The sequence below is a fragment of the Oncorhynchus clarkii genome, chromosome 4 (genome assembly GCF_045791955.1).
Source record: "Oncorhynchus clarkii lewisi isolate Uvic-CL-2024 chromosome 4, UVic_Ocla_1.0, whole genome shotgun sequence".
Classification (NCBI taxonomy): Eukaryota; Metazoa; Chordata; class Actinopteri; order Salmoniformes; family Salmonidae; genus Oncorhynchus; species Oncorhynchus clarkii.
Genome location: NC_092150.1, coordinates 59,684,684 through 59,709,009, shown reverse-complemented (window position 1 = coordinate 59,709,009; position 24,326 = coordinate 59,684,684). Strand labels below are relative to the sequence as shown.

The 24,326-nt window shown below is 46.8% G+C and overlaps 1 protein-coding gene across 10 annotated transcripts in view; it reads right to left on the bottom strand.

Annotated features, from left to right (window-relative positions):
• LOC139407019 (unconventional myosin-VI-like) overlaps positions 1 to 24,326 on the bottom strand; it is a 94,342-nt gene that overhangs the window by 15,655 nt on the left and 54,361 nt on the right. For all 10 annotated transcript variants that reach the window (XM_071150277.1, XM_071150276.1, XM_071150278.1 and 7 more), the window contains exons 16-27: positions 20,699 to 20,826; positions 20,435 to 20,530; positions 19,959 to 20,129; positions 17,976 to 18,014; positions 17,578 to 17,671; positions 16,378 to 16,508; positions 16,162 to 16,239; positions 15,542 to 15,671; positions 14,293 to 14,383; positions 13,237 to 13,387; positions 5,278 to 5,486; positions 4,586 to 4,664 (exon numbers count right to left, since the gene is read on the bottom strand). In XM_071150277.1, coding sequence (XP_071006378.1) covers positions 4,586 to 4,664; positions 5,278 to 5,486; positions 13,237 to 13,387; positions 14,293 to 14,383; positions 15,542 to 15,671; positions 16,162 to 16,239; positions 16,378 to 16,508; positions 17,578 to 17,671; positions 17,976 to 18,014; positions 19,959 to 20,129; positions 20,435 to 20,530; positions 20,699 to 20,826 — 1,397 coding nt within the window. The remainder of the gene's footprint in view (positions 1 to 4,585; positions 4,665 to 5,277; positions 5,487 to 13,236; positions 13,388 to 14,292; positions 14,384 to 15,541; positions 15,672 to 16,161; positions 16,240 to 16,377; positions 16,509 to 17,577; positions 17,672 to 17,975; positions 18,015 to 19,958; positions 20,130 to 20,434; positions 20,531 to 20,698; positions 20,827 to 24,326) is intronic.

Sequence of the window (24,326 nt, the reverse complement as noted above, 5' to 3'; positions counted from 1 at the left end):
AAAGAGCTCGAGAGAGAGAGAGAGAGAAAGAGCTCGAGAGAGAGAGAGAGAGAGAGAGAGAGAGAGAAAGAGCTCGAGAGAGCGCTCGAGAGAGAGAGTGAAAGCGCTCGAGAGAGAGTAAAAGAGAGAGAGAGAGAGAAAGCGCTCGAGAGAGAGTAAAAGAGAGAAAGAGAGAGAGAGCTCGAGAGCTCGAGAGAGAGCTCGAGAGAGAGAGCTCGAAAGCGAGCGAAAGAGCGAGCTCGAAAGCGAGCGAAAGAGCGAGCTCGAAAGCGAGCGAAAGAGCGAGCTCGAAAGCGAGCGAAAGAGCGAGCTCGAAAGCGGGAGCTCGAGAGCGAAAGAGGGAGCTCGAGAGCGAGCGAAAGAGCGAGCTCGAAAGCGGGAGCTCGAGAGCGAAAGAGGGAGCTCGAGAGCGAAAGAGGGAGCTCGAGAGCAAAAGAGCTCGAGAGCGAAAGAGCTCGAGAGCGAAAGAGCTCGAGAGCGAAAGAGCTCGAGAGCGAAAGAGCTCGAGAGCGAAAGAGCTCGAGAGAGAGAGAGCGAAAGAGCGAGCTCGAGAGCGAGCAAAAGAGCGAAAGAGAGAGCGAAAGAGCTAAAGAGCGAAAGAGAGAGCGAAAGAGCTCGAGAGAGAGAGCGAAAGAGCGAAAGAGCTCGAGAGCTCGAGAGCTCGAGAGAGAGAGCGAAAGAGCGAAAGAGCTCGAGAGCTCGAGAGCTCGAGAGAGAGCGAAAGAGCGAAAGAGCTCGAGAGCTCGAGCGAAAGAGCGAAAGAGCTCGAGAGCTCGAGAGAGAGAGCGAAAGAGCTCGAGAGAGAGCGAAAGAGCGAAAGAGCTCGAGAGAGAGCGAAAGAGCTCGAGAGAGAGCGAAAGAGCGAAAGCGCTCGAGAGAGAGCGAAAGAGCGAAAGAGCTCGAGAGAGAGCGAAAGAGCTCGAGAGAGAGCGAAAGAGCGAAAGAGCTCGAGAGAGAGCGAAAGAGCGAAAGAGCTCGAGAGAGAGCGAAAGAGCGAAAGAGCTCGAGAGCTCGAGCGAAAGAGCGAAAGAGCTCGAGAGAGAGAGAGAGAGAGCGAAAGAGCTCGAGAGAGAGCGAAAGAGCGAAAGAGCTCGAGAGAGAGCGAAAGAGCTCGAGAGAGAGCGAAAGAGCTCGAGAGAGAGCGAAAGAGCGAAAGCGCTCGAGAGAGAGCGAAAGAGCGAAAGAGCTCGAGAGAGAGCGAAAGAGCTCGAGAGAGAGCGAAAGAGCGAAAGAGCTCGAGAGAGAGCGAAAGAGCGAAAGAGCTCGAGAGAGAGCGAAAGAGCTCGAGAGAGAGCGAAAGAGCGAAAGAGCTCGAGAGAGAGCGAAAGAGCTCGAGAGAGAGCGAAAGAGCGAAAGAGCTCGAGAGAGAGCGAAAGAGCTCGAGAGAGAGCGAAAGAGCTCGAGAGAGAGCGAAAGAGCTCGAGAGAGAGCGAAAGAGCGAAAGAGCTCGAGAGAGAGCGAAAGAGCGAAAGAGCTCGAGAGAGAGCGAAAGAGCGAAAGAGCTCGAGAGAGAGCGAAAGAGCGAAAGAGCTCGAGAGAGAGAGAGAGCGAAAGAGCTCGAGAGAGAGAGAGCGAAAGAGCTCGAGAGAGAGAGAGAGCGAAAGAGCGAGCTCGAGAGCGAGCAAAAGAGCGAAAGAGAGAGCGAAAGAGCTAAAGAGCGAAAGAGAGAGCGAAAGAGCTCGAGAGAGAGAGCGAAAGAGCGAAAGAGCTCGAGAGCTCGAGAGCTCGAGAGAGAGAGCGAAAGAGCGAAAGAGCTCGAGAGCTCGAGAGCTCGAGAGAGAGCGAAAGAGCGAAAGAGCTCGAGAGCTCGAGCGAAAGAGCGAAAGAGCTCGAGAGCTCGAGAGAGAGAGCGAAAGAGCTCGAGAGAGAGCGAAAGAGCGAAAGAGCTCGAGAGAGAGCGAAAGAGCTCGAGAGAGAGCGAAAGAGCGAAAGCGCTCGAGAGAGAGCGAAAGAGCGAAAGAGCTCGAGAGAGAGCGAAAGAGCTCGAGAGAGAGCGAAAGAGCGAAAGAGCTCGAGAGAGAGCGAAAGAGCGAAAGAGCTCGAGAGAGAGCGAAAGAGCGAAAGAGCTCGAGAGCTCGAGCGAAAGAGCGAAAGAGCTCGAGAGAGAGAGAGAGAGAGCGAAAGAGCTCGAGAGAGAGCGAAAGAGCGAAAGAGCTCGAGAGAGAGCGAAAGAGCTCGAGAGAGAGAGCGAAAGAGCTCGAGAGAGAGCGAAAGAGCGAAAGCGCTCGAGAGAGAGCGAAAGAGCGAAAGAGCTCGAGAGAGAGCGAAAGAGCTCGAGAGAGAGCGAAAGAGCGAAAGAGCTCGAGAGAGAGCGAAAGAGCGAAAGAGCTCGAGAGAGAGCGAAAGAGCTCGAGAGAGAGCGAAAGAGCGAAAGAGCTCGAGAGAGAGCGAAAGAGCTCGAGAGAGAGCGAAAGAGCGAAAGAGCTCGAGAGAGAGCGAAAGAGCTCGAGAGAGAGCGAAAGAGCTCGAGAGAGAGCGAAAGAGCTCGAGAGAGAGCGAAAGAGCGAAAGAGCTCGAGAGAGAGCGAAAGAGCGAAAGAGCTCGAGAGAGAGCGAAAGAGCGAAAGAGCTCGAGAGAGAGCGAAAGAGCGAAAGAGCTCGAGAGAGAGAGAGAGCGAAAGAGCTCGAGAGAGAGAGAGCGAAAGAGCTCGAGAGAGAGAGAGAGCGAAAGAGCGAGCTCGAGAGCGAGCAAAAGAGCGAAAGAGAGAGCGAAAGAGCTAAAGAGCGAAAGAGAGAGCGAAAGAGCTCGAGAGAGAGAGCGAAAGAGCGAAAGAGCTCGAGAGAGAGCGAAAGAGCGAAAGAGCTCGAGAGAGAGCGAAAGAGCGAAAGAGCTCGAGAGCTCGAGAGAGAGAGCTCGAGAGCTCGAGAGAGAGCGAAAGAGCGAAAGAGCTCGAGAGCTCGAGAGAGAGAGCTCGAGAGCTCGAGAGAGAGCGAAAGAGCGAAAGAGCTCGAGAGCTCGAGCGAAAGAGCGAAAGAGCTCGAGAGCTCGAGAGAGAGAGCGAAAGAGCTCGAGAGAGAGCGAAAGAGCGAAAGAGCTCGAGAGAGAGCGAAAGAGCTCGAGAGAGAGCGAAAGAGCGAAAGCGCTCGAGAGAGAGCGAAAGCGCTCGAGAGAGAGCGAAAGAGCTCGAGAGAGAGCGAAAGAGCTCGAGAGAGAGCGAAAGAGCTCGAGAGAGAGCGAAAGAGCTCGAGAGAGAGCGAAAGAGCTCGAGAGAGAGCGAAAGAGCGAAAGAGCTCGAGAGAGAGCGAAAGAGCTCGAGAGAGAGCGAAAGAGCTCGAGAGAGAGCGAAAGAGCGAAAGAGCTCGAGAGAGAGCGAAAGAGCGAAAGAGCTCGAGAGAGAGCGAAAGAGCGAAAGAGCTCGAGAGAGAGCGAAAGAGCGAAAGAGCTCGAGAGAGAGCGAAAGAGCGAAAGAGCTCGAGAGAGAGAGCGAAAGAGCTCGAGAGAGAGAGCGAAAGAGCTCGAGAGAGAGAGCGAAAGAGCGAAAGAGCTCGAGAGAGAGAGCGAAAGAGCTCGAGAGAGAGCGAAAGAGCGAAAGAGCTCGAGAGAGAGAGCGAAAGAGCTCGAGAGAGAGAGAGCGAAAGAGCTCGAGAGAGAGCGAAAGAGCGAAAGAGCTCGAGAGAGAGCGAAAGAGCGAAAGAGCTCGAGAGCTCGAAAGAGCGAAAGAGCGAAAGAGCGAAAGAGCTCGAGAGCTCGAAAGAGCGAAAGAGAGAGTGAAAGAGCGAAAGAGAGAGCGAAAGAGCGAAAGAGCTCGAGAGAGAGAGCGAAAGAGCTCGAGAGAGCGAAAGAGAGAGCTCGAGAGAGAGAGAGAGAGCGAAAGAGCTCGAGAGAGAGAGAGAGAGAGCGAAAGAGCTCGAGAGAGAGAGAGAGAGAGCGAAAGAGAGAGAGAGAGAGAGAGAGAGAGAGAGAGAGCGAAAGAGCTCGAGAGAGAGAGAGAGAGAGAGCGAAAGAGCTCGAGAGAGAGAGCGAAAGAGCTCGAGAGAGAGAGAGAGAGAGAGCGAAAGAGCTCGAGAGAGAGAGAGAGAGCGAAAGAGCTCGAGAGAGAGAGAGAGAGCGAAAGAGCTCGAGAGAGAGAGAGAGAGCGAAAGAGCTCGAGAGAGAGAGAGAGAGCGAAAGAGCTCGAGAGAGAGAGAGCGAAAGAGCTCGAGAGAGAGAGCGAAAGAGCTCGAGAGAGAGAGCGCGCGAAAGAGCTCGAGAGAGAGAGCGCGCGAAAGAGCTCGAGAGAGAGAGCGCGCGAAAGAGCTCGAGAGAGAGCGTGCGAAAGAGCTCGAGAGAGAGCGCGCGAAAGAGCTCGAGAAAGAGCGCGCGAAAGAGCTCGAGAGAGAGCGCGCGAAAGAGCTCGAGAGAGAGCGCGCGAAAGAGCTCGAGAGAGAGCGCGCGAAAGAGCTCGAGAGAGAGTGAAAGAGCTCGAGAGAGAGTGAAAGAGCTCGAGAGAGAGTGAAAGAGCTCGAGAGAAAGCTCAAGAGCTGGAGGATGGGGAGAGGAGCAGCACAGAAGTTTGAGGGAGTTCATCTGCCAGAGAATCATGTTCAACACTCTGCGAAAGACATTGACAAGGAGAAACCAACCATGGAAGAACACTGCCACTAACCTGAAGCTTCCTCTCCTCTTCTTCCCTCTTCTTCCGCTCCTCTTCCTCGTGTTTTCTCTTCAGCTCCATCTCTGCTTTCCTGAGGAAGAGGGAGAATAAGAAAGGCTGTTAGGGACTGGTGTCTCTCTCGCAGAGTCATAAAGGTTGAACTTCATCATCAATACTGTAACATACAGCAGCTCCTCAGTACTAGTCAAGCTCATACAGTCTGTAGATCAATACTTTATCCATCCTGGTAGGACACTGCTACAGTATTAAGGGAGGTGAAACAGATGAATCATTTCAATTGGATTCAACCAATAAATAATAATTGGATAAAAAAATCCAACCTACAGTAAGTGACCACTGGAAGAGCCCTGATAATTGCATTACGACATCTATGACTTTATCAAGGTCCTCTGACATGGTCATGCTCAAAGTGCCTCCGCAGTAGGTAGGCCTAATTATTAGACCATATCCATGACGGTGCCCTTCAGTTACCAGGCATATAAAGTTGTCGGAGGTCCATAAAGTTTTGGTAGTCGTCTCTAATGCCTTAAATTAGGATCTAGTGACAGATACAATAGGCCATTAGTTCTGCTCAATGGTTTTATACACCAATGAAAAGAGGGGAGGACACTAAGCATGACTAATGTATCTGACAACCTCTGCTCTCTTTTCATCCCTCCATCTCTCCATCCCCCTCCACTCACAGGCGCCTGTCGTCTTCTTCCTGCTTGCGGCGCTGCTCCTCCTCCTCCCTCCTATTCTTCTCTCTCTCCATCTCTTCCTGGATCTTCTTCAGTCGCTCCTTCTCCTCCTCCTCCTTCTTCTTGTTCTGCATGGCGGTCAGCAGTTGCTCTGACCGGGTCACCAGGGCCTGGTACTCGTGGTCGATGTCCATGCGGGTCATGACTGTAGTCTGAGGAGAGAGTAGAGTCCCGTGAAAAAGGCATCAGCCAAAATTTGATTGAATTCAGTAAAGACCAAGTAACATGGGGTGCAGTATCCACCCAATCTCTACATTGAAGGGGGAGTAGGACATCTGTACAGGTAAGAGAGATTTAATTTTAACCTCGAAAAACAAACAAACAAATACACAATGCAAATATTAAGCTACTCCTCTCCATTATTTTGTATGCAATTGAGCAAAATCTTGGCGCGTGTTGGAATAGTACCTCAGCTTTGCTGGCTTGGTCGAATTGGCTATTGAAGGGTCTAATTAGCCCCTACACACTTAATTTTCACTCCCTCAGCTTTGGGACACTTCCGCAGATGGAGGGCCGAGAGGAAGGGACTGGTTTGGGATTCAGCAAGTGTCTCCTTGCAGCAAACAGAAATACGATCCTGGAACACCTTCCCAGACCATCAAGACTCACGCCTCAACTAATTGGACTTGATGGCACGGGAGGGTATTCAAGTTCATATTTCTGTTGGGTGCCATCTCCGTCCCTGAGCACTAACACATTCATCCCAATCAGAGCCCCTACATTTGTGACTGCTGGCATTTACAGAGCTTCCACAGACAGTGGTGTAGGTTTGAGTTAGAGGCAAACGTATTACAGCAACACACTGCTGCTGATGAATATTCATACACATCTGCCGTCAAAGTAACCTTTTATCAGGCCCTATTCTGCTCCGCAGCTGTGGGCCTGTGTTTGATGTGTTTTACTACCGCCCGAGGACACGGCTACAGAGCGTCTCCGCACTCGGTTTTCATAACCCAAACATCCGTTGAATTATGCTTTGTCTACGACATCAGACTCTGAAGTCACACTTAACAGCATTTGATGTTAGTTTCACCTTAAAAAGGCCCACTACTCTACAATAAAAAGTTGAACTTTTAAAAGGCAGGATAAAACACCGGCGTCTAGTAAGTCAAGGGGCAGCGGACTATGTATTTTTGTAAATAATAGCTGGTGCACGATATCTAAGGAAGCCTCGAGGTTTTGCTCATCTGAGGTAGAGTATCCCATGAGCTGTAGACCACACTATCGACCTAGAGTTTCTGTATTTTTCATAGCTGTCTACATACAGAGGCTGGCACTAAGACCGCACTCAATGAGCTGCAAACAGGAAAACGCGCACGCAGAGATGGTGCTCCTGGTGGCCAGGGAATTTAATGCAGGCAAAATTAAATTAGTTTTACATAATTTCTAACAGCATGTTAAAATAATTCTAGACAACCTTTACTCCACACACAGACACGCGTACAAAGCTCTCCCTCGCCCTCCATTTGGCAAATCTGACCATTATTCTTCTCCTCCTGATTCCTGCTTACAAGCAAAAATGAAAGCAGGAAGCATCAGTGACTTGATAAATTTAAAAAAAGTGGTCAGATGAAGCAGATGCTAAACTACAAGACTGTTTTGCTAGCACAGATTGGAATATGTTCTGGGATTCCTCCGTTGGCATTGAGGAGTGCACCACATCAGTCATTTGCGTCATCAATAAGTGCATCGATGACGTCGTCCCCACAGTGACCGTACGTTCATACCCCAACCAGAAGCCATGGATTACAGGCAACATTCGCACTGAGCTAAAGGCTAGAGCTGCCCGCTTTCAAGGAGCCTGGAAGCTTATAAGAAATCCCACTAAGCCCTCCGACGAACAATCAAACAGGCAAAGCGTCAATACAGGACTAAGATCGAATCGTACTACGCCAGCTCTGACGTTCGTCGGATGTGGCAGGGCTTGCAAACCATTAAACTACAAAGGGAAGCACAGCCGAGAGCTGCCCAGTGACACAAGCCTTCCAGACGAGCTAAACTACTTGTATGCTCGCTTTGAGGCAATTAACACTGAAACATGCAGCACCAGCTGTTCCAGAAGACTGATCACGCTCACCGCAGCAGATGGGGGTAAGACCTTTAAACAGGTCAACATTCACAAGGCCGCAGGACCAGACGGATTATATGTACTGCGGACATGTAATGCGAGCATGTGCTGACCAACTGGCAAGTGTCTTCACTGACCTTTTCAACCTGTCCCTGATATAGTCTGTAATACCAACATGTTTCAAGCAGACCAACATAGTCCCTGTGCCCGAGAACACTAATTTAATCTGCCTAAATGACTACCGACCCGTAGCACTCGTCTGTATCCATGAAGTGCTTTGAAAGGCTGGTCATGGCTCACGTCAACACTATTATCCCAGAAACCCTAGACCCACTCAAATTTGCATACCGCCCTAACAGATCCACAGATGATGCAATCTCAATTGCACTCCACACTGCCCTTTCCCACCTGGACAAAAGGAACACCTATGTGAGAATACTATTCATTGACTACAGCTCTGCGTTCAACACCAGTGCCCTCAAAGCTCATCAATAAGCTAAGGATCCTGGGACTAAAAACCACCCCCTGCAACTGGATCCTGGACTTCCTGACTGGCCGCCCCCTTGTGGTATGGGTAGGTAACAACATCCGCCACGCTGATCCTCAACACAGGGGCCCCTCAGGGGTGCATGCTCAGTCCCCTCCTGTACTCCCTGTTCACTCATCACTCCAACACCATCATTAATTTCGCTGACGAAACAGACCAGCCTGATCACCGACAACGAAGAGACAGCCTATAGGGAGGAGGTCAGAGACCTGGCAGTGTGTTGCCAGGGCAATAACCTCTCCCTCAATGTGATCAAGACAAAGGAGAACCGAGCACGCCCCCATTCTCATCGAAGGGGCTGTAGTGGAGCAGGTTGAGAGCTTCAAGTTCCTTGGTGTCCACATCAACAAACTAACATGGTCCAAGCACAAAGACAGTTGTGATGAGGGTACGACAAAAAACCTATTCCTCTTCAGGAGACTGAAAAGGTTTGGCATGGGTCCTCAGATCCTCAAAAGGTTCTTTAGTTGCACAATCGAGAGCATCAATGCCTGGTAACCAATGCCTGGTATGGCAACTGCTCGGCCTCTGACCGCAAGGCACTACAGAGGGTAGTGCATATGGCCCAGTACGTCACTGGGGCAAAGCCTCCTGCCATCCAAGACCTCTATACCAGGCAGTGTCAGAGGAAGGCCCTAAAAATCGTCAAAGACTCCAGCCACCCTAGTCATACTGTTCTCTATGCTACCGCACGGCAAGCGGTAACGGAGCGCCAAGTCTAGGTCCAAGAGGCTTCTAAACAGCTTCTACCCCCAAGCCATAAGATTCCTGAACATCTAATCAAATGGATAACCAGACTATTTGCATTGCCACCCCCCTCTTTTACACCGCTGCTACTCTGTTATCATCTATGCATAGTCACTTTAATAACTCTACCTGTACATATTACTTCAATTACCTCGGCTAACCGGTGCCCCCGCACATTGACTCTGTACCAGTTACCCCCTGTATATAGTCTTGCTATTGTCATTTTACTGTTGCTGTTTAACTACTTGTTACTTTTATTTCTTATTCTTTTTTATTTATTTAACCAGGGAGGCCAGTTGAGAACAAGTTCTCATTTACAACTGCAAACTGGCCAAGATAAAGCAAAGCAGTGCGACAAAAACAACAACAGTTAAACAAACGTACAGTCAATAACACAATAGAAAAATCTATGTGCAGTGTGTGCAAATGTAGAAGAGTAGGGAGGTAAGGCAATAAATAGGCCAGAGGCGAAATAATTACAATTTAGCATTAACACTGGAGTGAGATGTGCAAGTAGAGATACTGGGGTGCAAAAGAGCAAGAGGATAAGTAAAAATATGGGGATGAGGTAGTTGGGTGTGCTATTTACAGATGGGCTGTGTACAGGTACAGTGATCAGTAAGCTGCTCTGACAGCTGACGCTTAAAGTTAGAGGGGGAGATATAAGTCTCCAGCATCAGTGATGTTTGCAATTCGTTCCAGTCATTGGAAGCAGAGAACTGGAAGGAAAGGCAACCAAAGGAAGTGTTGGCTTTGGGGATGACCATTGAAATATACCTGCTTGAGCGCGTTCTACGGGTGGATGTTGCTATGGTAACCGGTGAGTTGAGATAAGGCGGGGCTTTACCAAGCAAAGACTTCTAGATGACCTGGAGCCAGTGGGTTTGGCGACAGATGGCACTGTGATAGCAAATTGGATGCAGTCTGAGTAGAGTTTTGGAGGCTATTTTGTAAATGACATCACCGAAATCAAGGATCGGTAGGATAGTCAGTTTTACGAGGGTATTTTTGGCAGCTTGAGTGAAGGAGGCTTTGTTGCGAAATAGGAAGCAGATTCTCAATTTAATTTTGGATTGGAGATGCTTAATGTGAGTCTGGAAGAGGAGTTTACAGTCTAACCAGACACCTAGGTATTTGTAGTTGTCCACATATTCCAAGTCAGAACCGTCCAGAGTAGTGATGCTAGTCGGGTGGGAGTGTGCGGGCAGCAATCGGTTGAAGAGCATGCACTTAGTTTTACTAGCATTTAAAAGCAGTTGGAGGCCACGGAAGGAGTGTTGTATTGCATTGAAGCTTGTTTGGAGGTTTGTTAGCAGTGTCCAAAGGGCCAGATGTATACAGAATGGTGTCGTCTGCCTAGAGGTGGATCAGCGAATCACCGGCAGAAAGAGCAACATCATTGATATACAGTGAGGGAAAAAAGTATTTGATCACCTGCTGATTTTGTACGTTTGCCCACTGAGAAAGAAATGATCGGTCTATAATTTGAATGGTAGGTTTATTTGAACAGTGAGAGACAGAACAAAAAATCCTGAAAAACGCATGTCGAAAATGTTATACATTTAATTGCATTTTAATGAGGGAAATAAGTATTTGACCCCCTCTCAATCAGAAAGATCTCTAGCTCCCAGGTGTCTTTTATACAGGTAACGAGCTGAGATTAGGAGCACACTCTTAAAGGGAGTGCTCCTAATCTCAGCTTGTTACCTGTTTAAAAGGCCTGTCCACAGAAGCAATCAATCAGATTCCAAACTCTCCACCATGGCCAAGACCAAAGAGCTCTCCAAGGATGCCAGGGACACGATTGTAGACCTACACAAGGCTGGAATGGTCTACAAGACCATCGCCAAGCATCTTGGTGAGAAGGTGACAACAGTTGGTGCGATTATTCGCAAATGGAAGAAACAAAAGAACTGTCAATCTCCCTCAGCCTGGGGCTCCATGCAAGATCTCACCTCGTGGAGTTGCAATGATCATGAGAACGGTGAGGAATCAGCCCAGAACTACACGGGAGGATCTTGTCAATGATCTCAAGGCAATTGGTAACACACTACGCCGTGAAGGACTGAAATCCTGCAGCGCCCGCAAGGTCACCCTGCTCAAGAAAGCACATATACATGCTCGTCTGAAGTTTGCCAATGAACATTGCATGATTCAGAGGACAACTGGGTGAAAGTGTTGTGGTCAGATGAGACCAAAATGGAGCTCTTTGGCATCAACTCAACATCTTTGGAGGAGAAGGAATGCTGCCTATGACCACCATCCCCACCGTCAAACATGGAGGTGGAAACATTATGCTTTGGGGGTGTTTTTCTGCTAAGGGGAGAGGACCACTTCACCACATCAAAGGGACGATGGACAGGGCCATGTACCGTCAAATCTTGGGTGAGAACCTCCTTCCCTCAGCCAGGGCGTTGAAAATGGGTTGTGGATGAGTATTCCAGCATGACAATGACCCAAAACACACGGCCAAGGCAACAAAGGTGTGGCTCAAGAAGAAGCACATTAAGGTCCTGGAGTGGCCTAGCCTGTCTCCAGACCTTAATCCCATAGAAAATCTGTGGAGGGAGCTGAAGTTTCGAGTTGCCAAACGTCAGCCTCGAAACCTTAATGACTTGGAGAAGATCTGCAAAGAGGAGTGGGACAAAATCCCTCCTGAGATGTGTGCAAACCTGGTGGCCAACTATAAGAAACATCTGACCTCTGATTGCCAACAAGGGTTTTGCCACCAAGTACTAAGTCAAGTATTTGACCCCTCTGCAAAACATATTTCCCTCATTAAAATGCAAATACATTTTTTACATTACTTTTTTCTTGATTTTCTTGTTGTTATTTATAACATTTTCGACATGCGTTTTTCAGGATTTTTTGTTTTTCTGTCTCTCACTGTTCAAATAAACCTACCATTAAAATTATAGACCAATCATTTCTTGGTCAGTGGGCAAACGTACAAAATCAGCAGGGGATCAAATACTTTTTCCCCCCTCACTGTATATACAGAGAAAAGAGTTGGCCTGAGAATTGAACCCTGTGGCACCCCGATAGAGACTGCCAGAGGTCCAGACAACAGGCCCTCCAATTTGACACACTGAACTCTGAGAAGTAGTCGGTGAACCAGGCTAGGGAGTCATTTAGAAGCCAAAACTATTGAGTCTGCCGATAAGAATGCGGTGATTGAGTCGAAAGCCTTGGCCAGGTCGATGAAGACGGCTTCACAGCACTGTCTTTTATCGATGGCGGTTATGATATCGTTTAGGACCTTGAGCGTGGCTGAGGTGCTCGGAAACCAGATTGCATAGGGGAGAAGGTACGGTGGGATTCGAAATGGTCGGTGATCTGTTTGTCAACTTGGCTTTGGAAGATTTGATTTGTACAGCATTGTTGGCTAGGGGCTCGTAAGTAAGCATTTCACTAAGGTCTACACCGGTTGTATTCAGAGCATGTGACTAATACAATTTGATCATTAACAGAACCTTAAAAATGAAAAGCTCATATACACGGCTCTCAGACCAGATGCATTTCTTCTCAAAATGCAGATCATAGCCCATGGACTGAGGCATCCTATTAAATCCAGCCTTGGCTCTGATGAAAAATACCTCCCATCTTTAAAAAAAAGCCACGATGCCAAATGGGTAGAGAGAGAGAAGGCCTGATTCAAATATACAGTATAGCTGCCAAAAAAAAAACATCAGTTCCTGTGAATAAATAACAAACCCTGTATCATGCTACTCACAAAATGAGAGAAAATGAACAGGGGAGTGATTTACAGCAGTCAAAGCTGCCCTCATTTAAAAGTCTTGAGGTTCCCCAGAGGTTCCCCAAACATTCATAGTCTGAACACTGAGCCTGCCATAATTGCACACCATCTGGCTGGCTGAAGCCTATTATTAACAGGTAGAGCTTCCCTCCAACTATCCACCATGTGTTAAATATTCCACACTGGGATGAATGTGTTATGTAAGCGCTATGCCTGCATCCCAAACCGCACCCTATTTCCTGTATAGTGGACTACTTTCGACCAGGGCCGGTCAAAAGTACCGCACACTACAGGGAACAGGGTGCTGTTTGGGACAAGTCTTTGACGTTGAGCGGATTCGATGCACATACTGGCGTAATGACATTCAGAAAACACAATGTTGAATGTAGAGAAATAATGAATTATGAAATATCTTGACAAAATACTATTTTTGGAGCATTTGGATAGAAGTTTGACATTCAAAGAAGGAATGATGAAACAAAGGTGAACAAACATGTCTGATGTCTGATCTCCCTTTAGCAAACTTAAGACTTTTGTTTTTGGTTTCTTAGAGAACTGACAAGAGGGGAAAGAAGGAGTTGTATAGAGGTTTTCAACATCGAAACGTGGAGAAATAATTTATTTGGAAATAGAGAGAGTTAACTTGATGAAATAGAATTTTGTTTTTGGATTCATAGACAAGAGGAGAAAGGGGTTATGTAGAAGTTTGACTTAAAAAGCAGAAAGGAGAGGTTTCATAGAACTCAGAGGTTACAAGGCTAGGGGGGGTATCATCTCACAGACCTTGATTTTGACCATGGTTGCATTGATGGAGGCATCCAGCTCTTGGATCTGCTTGCTCATCTCCTGCTTCCCCTCCTTCAGGCCGGCAATAACCTTGTTGAACTTATCCATCCTGTTCTTCAGGTTACGAACCTTCACCAGCCCATCGATCCTGTACCATACACACACAGTTAGTCGAAGACAGTTGGTTTTCAAATAATTACAAAAAACGCATAGTAACCTATCACACTGGCCTAGAAGCTCTGGGCCCGGTTGTATAAAACACCTTTAGGGTTTACCTTAAGGAATAATGTTCCCCTACCTTAGGGAATTGTTTAAATATCAAATATCTCCTTAGGTAGGGGCATACTTAAGGGGTTTTACGGTGGTTTGAAGGCATGTTTGGCAGAAAGAGTATCTGGCTACCATGGACACAACCTGATTCACTCACTAAACGTCTCGTCAAAGAGATCTAAAATCAAGACAGGACAACCAAATTGCTTCAGAAGATAATAAACCATGTTTCTTGTTACTTTTTATATGGCTTTCTAGTACGTCAAGCTAGCTTACAGAGTACCTATACCTAACGAGCCAGCTAGCTTTGTAGCCATGGATTGTGCACCTTCCATTGTTTAGCTAAGTAGCTAGCTGGTTGATGTTTTCCTTTGGGAACCAGAAGAGATGAAAGCAACATTCCCCTCCACAAATACTGTGTACATTGATATCCATACTGAATGAAGCCGTTAAGGGACCTCACGGGTACAATTAACCTCCACTTAATTTAAACGGGGGTGGGGGATCTTCACCTTAAAACGTTTGGTGCAACTGACTTAAAGTTAAGGACAATTAAAGGGAAGGGAGAAGTAACTGAAGGTGTTTCATGCAACCAGGCTCTGTGGTAATCAGTACAGATCTCCTGGAGCTTTACAAAGGTAATAAGACAGTCCTGTGGCACCAGCTGGTACAGATAAGACGGTCTCCGTGGAGATGCATGCATCATGTGCTAAGCAGCCTGGCACCCCTGAGCTGTGAAAGTGCAGTATAATGAGGAAGAGAGGGGTATTAGAGGATACCCACCGGGGCTTGTGCTTCCTCTTGCACAGCCACATGCGCACCGTCTTCTGCATCTTGATGCAGGCACTGGCGCGGTACATCATCTTATTCCTCACTGTGGGAGACATGGAGCGTGAGAAAGAGGGGAGAGAAAGAGAATGACAACGAGAGCCCAGGCATGTGGTGCGCCGCTGCTAAATGAATATAGGGGACACACTGCACAGTACACTCCAGTGGTAATTCACACAGAAAGAGCAGACGATATGGAAATGTTGCCTCAGTGAGAGGTAAACCCAATGGGTCAAAGACTATGTGTGACTGAGTGCATGTTCCAAATGGCACCCTATTCCCTTATTAGTGCACTACTTTTGACCAGAGCCCTAGGCACTACCTAGGGGATAGGGTGCCATTTGGGACACATGCAAGGAGTGTAATATTGAGTACCATCCACCTTTTGCACTCAGAAGACTCAATTCGTCAGGGCATGGACTCTACAAGGTGTCGAAAGCTTTCCACGGGGATGTTGGGCCATGTTGACTCCAATGACTCCCAGAGTCTTGTCAAGTTGGATGTTGGTGGACCATTCTTGACACACACGGGAAAACTGTTGAGCTTGAAAAAGCCAGCAGCGGTGCAGTTCTTGACACACTCAAATCAGTGCGCCTGGCACCTACTTCCCAGTTCTAAGGCACTTAAATATTTTGTCTTGCCCATTCACCCTCTGAATGACACACGTACACAATCCATGTCTCAAGGCGTAAAAATCCTTCTTTAACCGGTCTCCTCCCCTTCATCTACACTGATTGAATTCACCTCGTCAGTCCATGTCACGGAAAGAGCAGGGGTTCCTCATGTTCTGTACACCCAGTGTATACTGTCTGGGCAGGTAATAGATCATATCTGAAGGACTGAGGTGAATGGTCTGCCAACACGTCCCCACAGCACGTTAGAGTAATGGAGGAAAAAGCAATATCTTGGTCCAGGATGAAGAGGTTTAAAGTGACTGATTTGAGAGTTTTATGAGGCGGTCTGATTATATCAGAGGACATCACCACACAAAACAGATGGCCAGAGCCAGTTGGCGTTTTATGGTCAGAATTGGGTCGGAGCAACTGGTGCAAATCACTTTAAACCATTTGTCTCCTAAAACACGTGTTCATTATGACTTAATTGGGAAAACTGTCCCTAGATCAGCACTCTTACTCTGAGACGCTTTGAGAATACAGGCCCTGGTGTATAATGGTGATGTGGTAGGTAGCAGGATGTTACTCACATTTGATGACAGAGAGGGAACACCACTGGACCTTCTTCCAGCGGCTGCAGATGAGCCACTGGTTGACCTTCTTAACCAGCTCTGCCAGGTGGTCAGGGTCAGACTTCATGATCTGATCAAACTCCTTAAACTGAGGTGAGGACGGATGGAGGAAAGAGGAAGGAGGCAGGCACGGGTGGGGAGAGAGAGGAGGCAGGCACGGGTGGGGAGAGAGAACAGAGCAGTCAAAGGCACTTTCCCCTCTAAAACAGCCATCAGTATGCGGATGTTCCCTGCTCAGTGGGGATGACAATAGCGGATGGATATATTAATTCAAAGCCATAACAGCAGTTCCTGTCTGGTCAGGGTCAATAGAGGATAACATATTGATTTACTCATAAGCACCAAACTACAGAGCTTCAATGTGAAATGCCAAACCGCACATTTAACATCACTGACCAATTCATCTGGTGCAGAAATGAATACCCACAGTGTTAGATGGCTTATTATCAAAATCCCTTTCCCCTCACTGTCAAATGACTAATGCGGATTCCTTTGAAGTGCATTCAGTCAGAGGAACATCGTAATGATGAGAACCAGCGCAATGACAACAGCACAGAGACAGATCGTGGAGTTCTCACCTTCCCAGGTCTGAAGAACACTCTGGTCAGCCCAAACTTGTAGTCGTTCTCGTTCAGACCCAGCGCTTTGAATAAAGCCTGCAGCGCAAATACAAGACGTCAATACATGTCATATCAACATGTCCAAACTGTGTTTGTAGAGGAGCCCAGAGCAGGGCCAGTGTGTGTGTGTGTGTGTGTGTGTGTGTATGTGTGTGTGTGCCATGAGGCACTGACCTTGCAGAAGAGTCTTGGGTCCAGGCGAGTCAGCTTGGCAGGCATGTACTGCTTGTACATGTTGTAGAGCTCATGGAATGGCGCTCTGGAGGGGAAGCCTCCCTGCATGAGATCTAGCACAGACACCATTCCTACACAGACATACATAGGGGTCACTCCAGGCCAAAGAGAGAACACAACATCTTGGCACTTGTAACTAATGGCAGCTTTATTGTCGAAAGGGGGATTTTTTTTTCCTCGAACGATGCATCAAATAACCTTAAAGAATCAAATGTTGCATCAGAAGTTGAGGCGTGACACACCATTTAAATGCATTGTAAAACCATAGTTAAAGCTTCAGAGGTAAACTTCAACACACATTTCTCAGACTCATTCTTCCAATGTATCAAACTAACGTTTGCTGACTCCGCTCAGTTCATCACCCACTCAATATAATTAATGCACTACCATTTGTACTTAAACTCAGAGAACTGGCGCAGAGTCTCGCCCTTTATCTGTGGGATCACTAATGAGTTCGTGAAGATTAAAAATATATATATATATCATCTGGCATCTCCAAGGACACAGAAGAAAAGCATGTCAAATGCAATATGCAAATTTACCAGGAGAATGGGACATTTCATTTGCCTAGCAGCCTTTAGTTTAAAGGTCCAAGAAAGAGGAAAGTTCAGAAAACACTAAAGTAGAACAGCTCTTGGCTGTTGTCCCCAGCGGGGCCCCCCCACATAAAACCATCTAGGTCTAGGTCTAGGACGAAGAGGATTGCTGTGGAACTGGGCACTGTCAAGTTCAGGTCACTGGTAGGAACTTGTGACAAACAAGCAGAAACGTAGATGCTATACAGTAGCTCGTCAACTGTAATTGTGTGCCAATTTCTGGAGAGAAAAGAAAACGGAGTTTTCAATAAACGCACGTGAAATCACACTGGTCATTTTGCATTTGATTGCTTTCGGGCAGATTCAAAAATCCACATCTGTAGTCATGTCTCCCAGTCTAGTTGTACGCAAGTCAAATATAAACAAATGAATAATTAACGCTTTACAGCACGGTAGGGAAACTCATTGTCATCCAACACCAATGTAGAGTGTGTGTTAAATGGCACCCTATTCTCTTTATAGTGCACTACTTTTGACCAGGGCCCATAAGGACTAGGGTGCCAAGTTGATTAGTCCTTCTCTTTAGCACTATATATACACCGACCTGAGCACTGCAGCTGGGAGAGGATCTGGGCCCCTTCAAACTGGTGGCTAACCATCTTCAGATTGGGCTTGATACAGCGGATGAAACTGGAGCCCTGGGGGGGGGGGGGGGGGGTGAGAAAGAGAGAATCATAAAGACCCTATTCAATTGAAGTGTTTCTATATGCAATTTCAAGCTGTCAAGCCCTGACAGCAGCCACACTGAAGATGGCCACAGCGCACTTCTTTGGTGACCCAGATTGGTTGGACATCGGCTTAGGCATCAGGCACTTACAAAAGAAAACATTTCCCTGGGAGATCGATAAAGTTATATTATAGGAGACCTGATCTCAGCTCAAGTTAGATGCCCTGTGAGTGGGGTGAAGCAGTAAATCGTTGAGCACTGCAGTAAATACTAACCGTGCTGCGAAGCTTCTCCAGTAGAATGTTCAGCTGGGTCTGTCGAGGTAAAAGAAAGAGAGAACCTTTGTTTAGTGACACCGACAGGCCTGTCTAGTCCAAGACGACATTAACACATGCTTACTAAGCGTGCTCGCTCGCTCGCTCTCTGCCTCCAGCTCACCTGCCCAAAACTAGTCAACAGCTACTTAATAAGCAACAGTACAGCCGTGAAACCACGCGTTTTATTGTTGAAGCGCATTGAAACTAAAACAAGAGAGATTCTGTTTTAATGTAATTCATGCAAACGGGTCTAAATACAACCCCGGTAGGACCACAGGAACAGACACAGACGGAGGAACGCATTGTGGGATGGCAGACAGACAGACAACCGCTTGCTGGCCCCTCTCGATCACTGTTCTAGAGCTCTTGTTGCAAATCCCCTGTAACTTTCCCAACTGGGCAAGGTTTCTCAGAAATCCCAGTTCAAATGAATTCCTGGGTTTCAGGAATTATCCAACCAGTATTTCTGGAAAACCTGGGAATTTTGCAACCCTAGTCTGCAAAGAGCTGTGTTTAACAGACTGATTGCTCTAGGGACCACCAGTGGGACATTGACATTCATACACCCACCCACCCATAGTCAGCTGCTAACGCTTTCTATCTCACCTCGTAAATCTGAGAACAGACAGGTACTACACTGCATCAGTGATCAGGCCTTAGTCAAGCTCAAAGACTTCTGATCTATATCACTTTCTAAAGTAGCTGCCTTATTTACAGTAGCTACATAATATTTACAGTAGCTGCTTGGCAGGCAGTCATATTGGGAGCAACTGCCAACTGGAATGCACATAAGTCTTGTACTTGTCAGAATTTCAATGAGGCATCGTAATTGGATCGATGGTCATTGATCCTGTCAGTAAAGACTGATCCTACAAGCTATGGATCTCGCAGTTGCAAAAATATTGAAATGAATAACTTTGATGAATTGGAATTGAAAGCTGCCAACATCCAGATATCATTAGCAAGTGTTTGCCGTGGGCTGAATTCAGATTCAAACCTAAAGTATGCATGTTGTGTTGCAGGGGACAAATTGTGGAGGGAGGCAGCACAGAGACAAGACTGGGGAGGGAGGGGACAGGGGGTGGCTGGAAGCGGTTAGCTGGAGAACAGCAGGGCGTTCACTGCATTATTCACTGATGCATTGTGGGATTCGTCACACACAACAGCACAAGACGAGTTACCTTATTTCCCTGGCTGTTTCTACGAGTCATCACGATTGATTTTTACCCCCCCTGCGTTTCTGCTTTTCCTGTCTGTATTTCTCCCTCACACTACACAACTTTAAATCACAGCTATGATGGGGGGGGGGGTAGGCAAAGGATGGAGATACAGAAGGAGGAGGAATGAAGAACAGAGCAGAAAGGGAGGTGGAACAGTGGGAGGGAGAGGCATTAGGAAGAACACCACAGGTAACAGGAGAGAGAGAGAACACGAACTCTGTGGAAACTAAACGAAGGGTAGATTCAAATCAGACAACACCTTCAAAACACATTATTCAACCGAGAATCCTGTTCAAGCCCTCTAAAATTGCAATAACTTTTTGCTACGCTCTTTGTGCCCTTAACCTTTCTGCTTCTCTCCACTGTCTAGGTGCAGTGCAGTTCCGTGACAGCTAACAAGAAATGCCTATTAACATGACAAAATATTTCCCTCGGATTTCACTTAATAATTATTAATATAATAACACTTCTCACAGGATCAATATCACTTAGCATAGAGTGAGGAAGAACATGACTGTTATGACCATAAAGTAAACATGTAGCCTTGATGCTACTGTTTTGCCTATAAAAACACAGGATTAACATACATGAACATATGGGCCCTGGTCAAAAGTAGTGCACTATATAGGGAATAAGGTGCCATTTGGGATACCTCCCATGTTAAGCAGCATAAGAATAAAGCGTGGTCATAAAAAGCGTGGTCATAAAAAGCGGTCCTCACCTTGAATTTGTTGCCGACGCTGATGAAGCTGAGTTTGCCTGCCTTCTGTTTAGAGTCCTTGGCGTTGTTGGAGTTCTCAAAGAGATCCCGGATAAACCGGTCTTTAGACTCACTCACCAGGCACTCCAGGGACATGTGCAGCGCATCATTGTTCTTCTCCACAAACTTGGTCTGCAATTCAGAGAAAATGTACAACCTTGAAGATGCAGAAGTACCCTGTTCAGAAATAGGCTACTCTGCTTGGGAAGATAAGTGGGGCACTTAAATCAAAATAAACATGCTTTGAGTTCCACCTGCTGGGTTTTGAGCAGGTTTCAAAGCAGGAGAATGTTTGGTGGGCAATGCTGCAGTATAGGCCTACCACAAGGATATGGTAGATAACATAAATATACATGATAAAAATCATAAAAAAAGGTGTAATGTTTTTTTTGCCTTCAGACATCATGCTGAGTCATTGTGTGTGAACTTGAACATACTGTCTCATAGCACACCGCTCCTGCAAAGTGTCTGACAATGAATCCCTCGTCATCCCTCACATTCCTGTGGACTTGCAGCTTGGATTTCCTGGGCACCTGAGGGATGCATCACACACCATCCATTTTAAATAAGCCACTGAAGCATGACCTTTCAAATGGCTTAAAAGAAAGAAACACAAATTACTTTACAAACGCTAAAATGCACACACACACAGCCTATAACAGACAGAAAGGACATGAATCCTGATTAAAGTTAAAACTCACGGTTAGTCGGAAGTGGTTCTTGTGCTTGTTGTGTACCGTCTCTGCAAAGTGCTGGTCGCTTGGCTGAGGTAGACGATTCTCTTCATCCAGGATGTCCAAGATGCCCACCAGCTTGGCCTCCACAAGGTCTGTAAACAGACAGAGGTCAAAAGGTCAAGGTATCCCAAAATGACTATATTCAATCATATTTCAGTTTGAGCTATACTGTTGTTTCCTGTATTTCCTTAGGGGTTTAGTCTTTGTATAGCCCAGGGCTGGATTACCAAACGCAGTAGTCCGGGCCATGCCCAGGGCCACTGAATAATGTAGAAGGACTGAGAAGCTCAGTTCTGGGGACTTTTTAAAAGGGACATTCTACTACAAAATTCAAATAAAACGATGCTGCCACAACCTAAAATATAATGTCCACCTCCTATGAGCATTGTATGTGCTGCATTGACCATGCACACTGAACGCAAGTGTCTCGTTTTCAAGGAACAAATGCGCTCCGGGCTAGGTCTGTAAGGACAGCGGCATAGAGAGAGAGAGAGCGGAGAGAGATGACTCAAGTAGAAAACTATAAACATGGAAACACGGCATATCACATTTAACAAACCAAACATTCAAATACCATTACAGAATGTAAAGAAACAAAAACTGGTCCAAGCATCAATACCAATATATTGTAAAATACGGTATACTGCCCAGCCCTACTAGCACACAGCTCAGACACCCATGCATAACCCACAAGACATGCCACCAGAGGTCCCTTCACATTCCCCAAGTCCAAAACAGACTATGGGAGGCGCACCGTACTACATTTAACTCTATTCCACATCAAGTAACTCACATAAGCAGTCAAATCACATTACACCTTACGGAACAGTGTGGAACTGAGTCACACACACATGCCTGAATTGTGTGTTGTGGTTAGTAGAGCAGTGGCTGGAGGGCACACACTTAATGTACTGTGAAATTTGATGTAAAATGTATTTTAATGTTTAAAAATTGTATCATAAATGTATATTACTGCCTTAATGTTTGCTGGACCCCAGGAAGAGTAACTGCTGCCTTCGCAGTAGCTAATGGGGATCCATAATAAACACAAAGCTGGGATCCCCCTCTTTTTAACAAAGGCCATTAAAACAGCTTTATGAATTGTTGTGCCTTGACTGACAGAATACATGTTTCCCTCCCAATGGCACTTGGGAACTTGAATGCGCCTTGAGGAATATTTATCTTGCATTAGAACGCACAACAAGCCGACTAGGTCAATAGATATAATATTTTACTATGGGGTTGTCAGATTTTTCTATTCATTAGTCATTTTGTTTGCAGAGGAAAAGTCTGTGTGTGCTCTTCTAGCATCTTCAAAGTAGAACATGAAAGTGCGCCTTTCATGTTCCATATATTTTTGTTGTGGCGGCAATGATGTTGCCGTGGCGTTGCAGCGGAAACACTGCACTGAAGGTATAAGAGATACAGAGAGCTCCAAAAGTATTGGGACAATGACCCATGTTTCGTTGCTTTGTCTCTGTACTCCAGCACTTCGGATTTGAAATGATACAAACAACTATGAAGTGCAGACTGTCAGCTTTAATTTAAATTTATTTCCATCCATACCGGGTGAACCATTTAGAAATTACAGCACCCTTTTGTACATAGTGTCCCCCCCCCCCCATTTTAGGGGACCAAAAGCATTGGGACAAATTCAGTTACTGTATATGTGTATTAAAGTAGTCCAACATTTAGTATTTGGTCCCATATTTGTAGCACGCAACGATATCAAGCTTGTGACTCTGCAAAACTTGTTAGAGTGTTGGGCCAGTAACCGCAAGGTTGCTAGATCAAATCCCCGAGCTGACAAGGTAAAAATCTGTCGTTCTGCCGCAGTTAACCCACAGTTCCTACTCATTGTAAAGAAGAATGTTCTTAACTGACTTGACTAGTTAAATAAAAAGGTCAAATATAAATACAAAACAAACAAAAGCGCAAATTGGCATATTCTGGGGATTTTGCAATGCTGCAAAAGCACAGGCATTAGAATCACAATAGACCGTCCCTTAGACGAATACACGGATTCAGTGACTGAGTTCATCAGGAAGTGTATAGGAAATGCTGTACCCACTGTGACTATTAAAACCTCCCCAAACCAGAAACAGTGGACAGATGGCAGCATTTGCGCAAAACTGAAAGCGTGAACCACCGCATTTAACCACGGCAAGGTAGCTGGGAATATGGCCGAATACAAACAGTGTAGTTATTCCCTCCGTAACGCAATCAAACAGGCTAAACGACAGACAAAGTGTAGTCGCAATTCAACGGCTCAGGCACGAGATGAATGTGGCAGGGTCCACTGACAATCACGGACTACAAGGGGAAAACCAGCCACGTCGTGGACGCCGAGGTCTTGCTTCCGGGCAAGATAAACACCTCCTTTACCCCGCTTTAACACAGTGCTACCGACGCAGCCCGCTACCAAGGATTGTGGGCTCTCCTTCTCCGTGGCCGACGTGAGTAAGACGTTTAAGCTTGTTAACCCTCGCAAGGCTGCCGGCCCGGCATCCCTAGCCGCGTCCTCAGAGCATGCGCAGACAAGCTGGCTGCAGTGTTAACGGACATATTCAATCTCTCCCTATCCCAGTCTGCTGTCCCCACTCGCTTCAAGATGTCCACCATTTCTTGGGTACAGGAACAAACTGAACTAAATTACTTCTTTCATCATTAAGTGCTTTAATAGGCTAGTTAAGGATCATATCACCTCTACCTTACTGGACACCCTAGACCCACTTCAATTTGCTTACCACCTCAATAGATCCACAGACGATGCAATCACCATTGCACTGCACGCCACCCTATCCCATCTGGACAAGAGGAATACCTATGTAAGAAATCAGTTCATTGACTCATATATATCGGGGCCCTGGGTCTGAACCCCGCCCTGTGTAACTGGGTCCTGGATTTCCTGATGGGCCACCCCCAGGTGGTGAAGGTAGGAAACACCTCCACTTTGCTGATCCTCAACACAAGGGCCCCACAAGGGTGCATGCTCAGCCCTCTCCTGTACTCCCTGTGACTGCGTGGCCACGGACGTCTCCAACTCAATCATCAAGTTTGCAGATGACACAACAGCAGTAGGCCTGATTACCAACAATGACGAGACAGCCTACAGGGTGGAGGTGAGGGCACTGGGAGAGTTGTGCCAGGAAAATAACCTCTCACTCAACATCAAATAAACAAAGGCGCTGATCGTGGACTTCAGGAAACAGCAGAGGGAGCACGCCCCTATCCACATGGACAGGACTGCAGTGGAGAAGGTGGAAAGTTAAGTTCCTCGGTGCACACGTTACTGACAATCTGAGTGTCAGGGGATAATTGTCAGACTTCAGTCACCCTAATCAGACTCATCTCTGCTACCGCACGGCAAGCGGTACCAGAGCACCAAGTCTAGAACCAAAATGCTCCTTAACAGCTTCTACCCCCAAGCCATAAGACTACTGAACAATTAATCAAATGGCCACCGGACTACTACATTGATGACCCCCCCGTTTGTTTTACACTACTGTTACTCGCTATTTATTATCTACGCATTGTCAAATTTACAAATTACCTTGACTAACCTGTACCCCCACACATCGACTCGGTACCG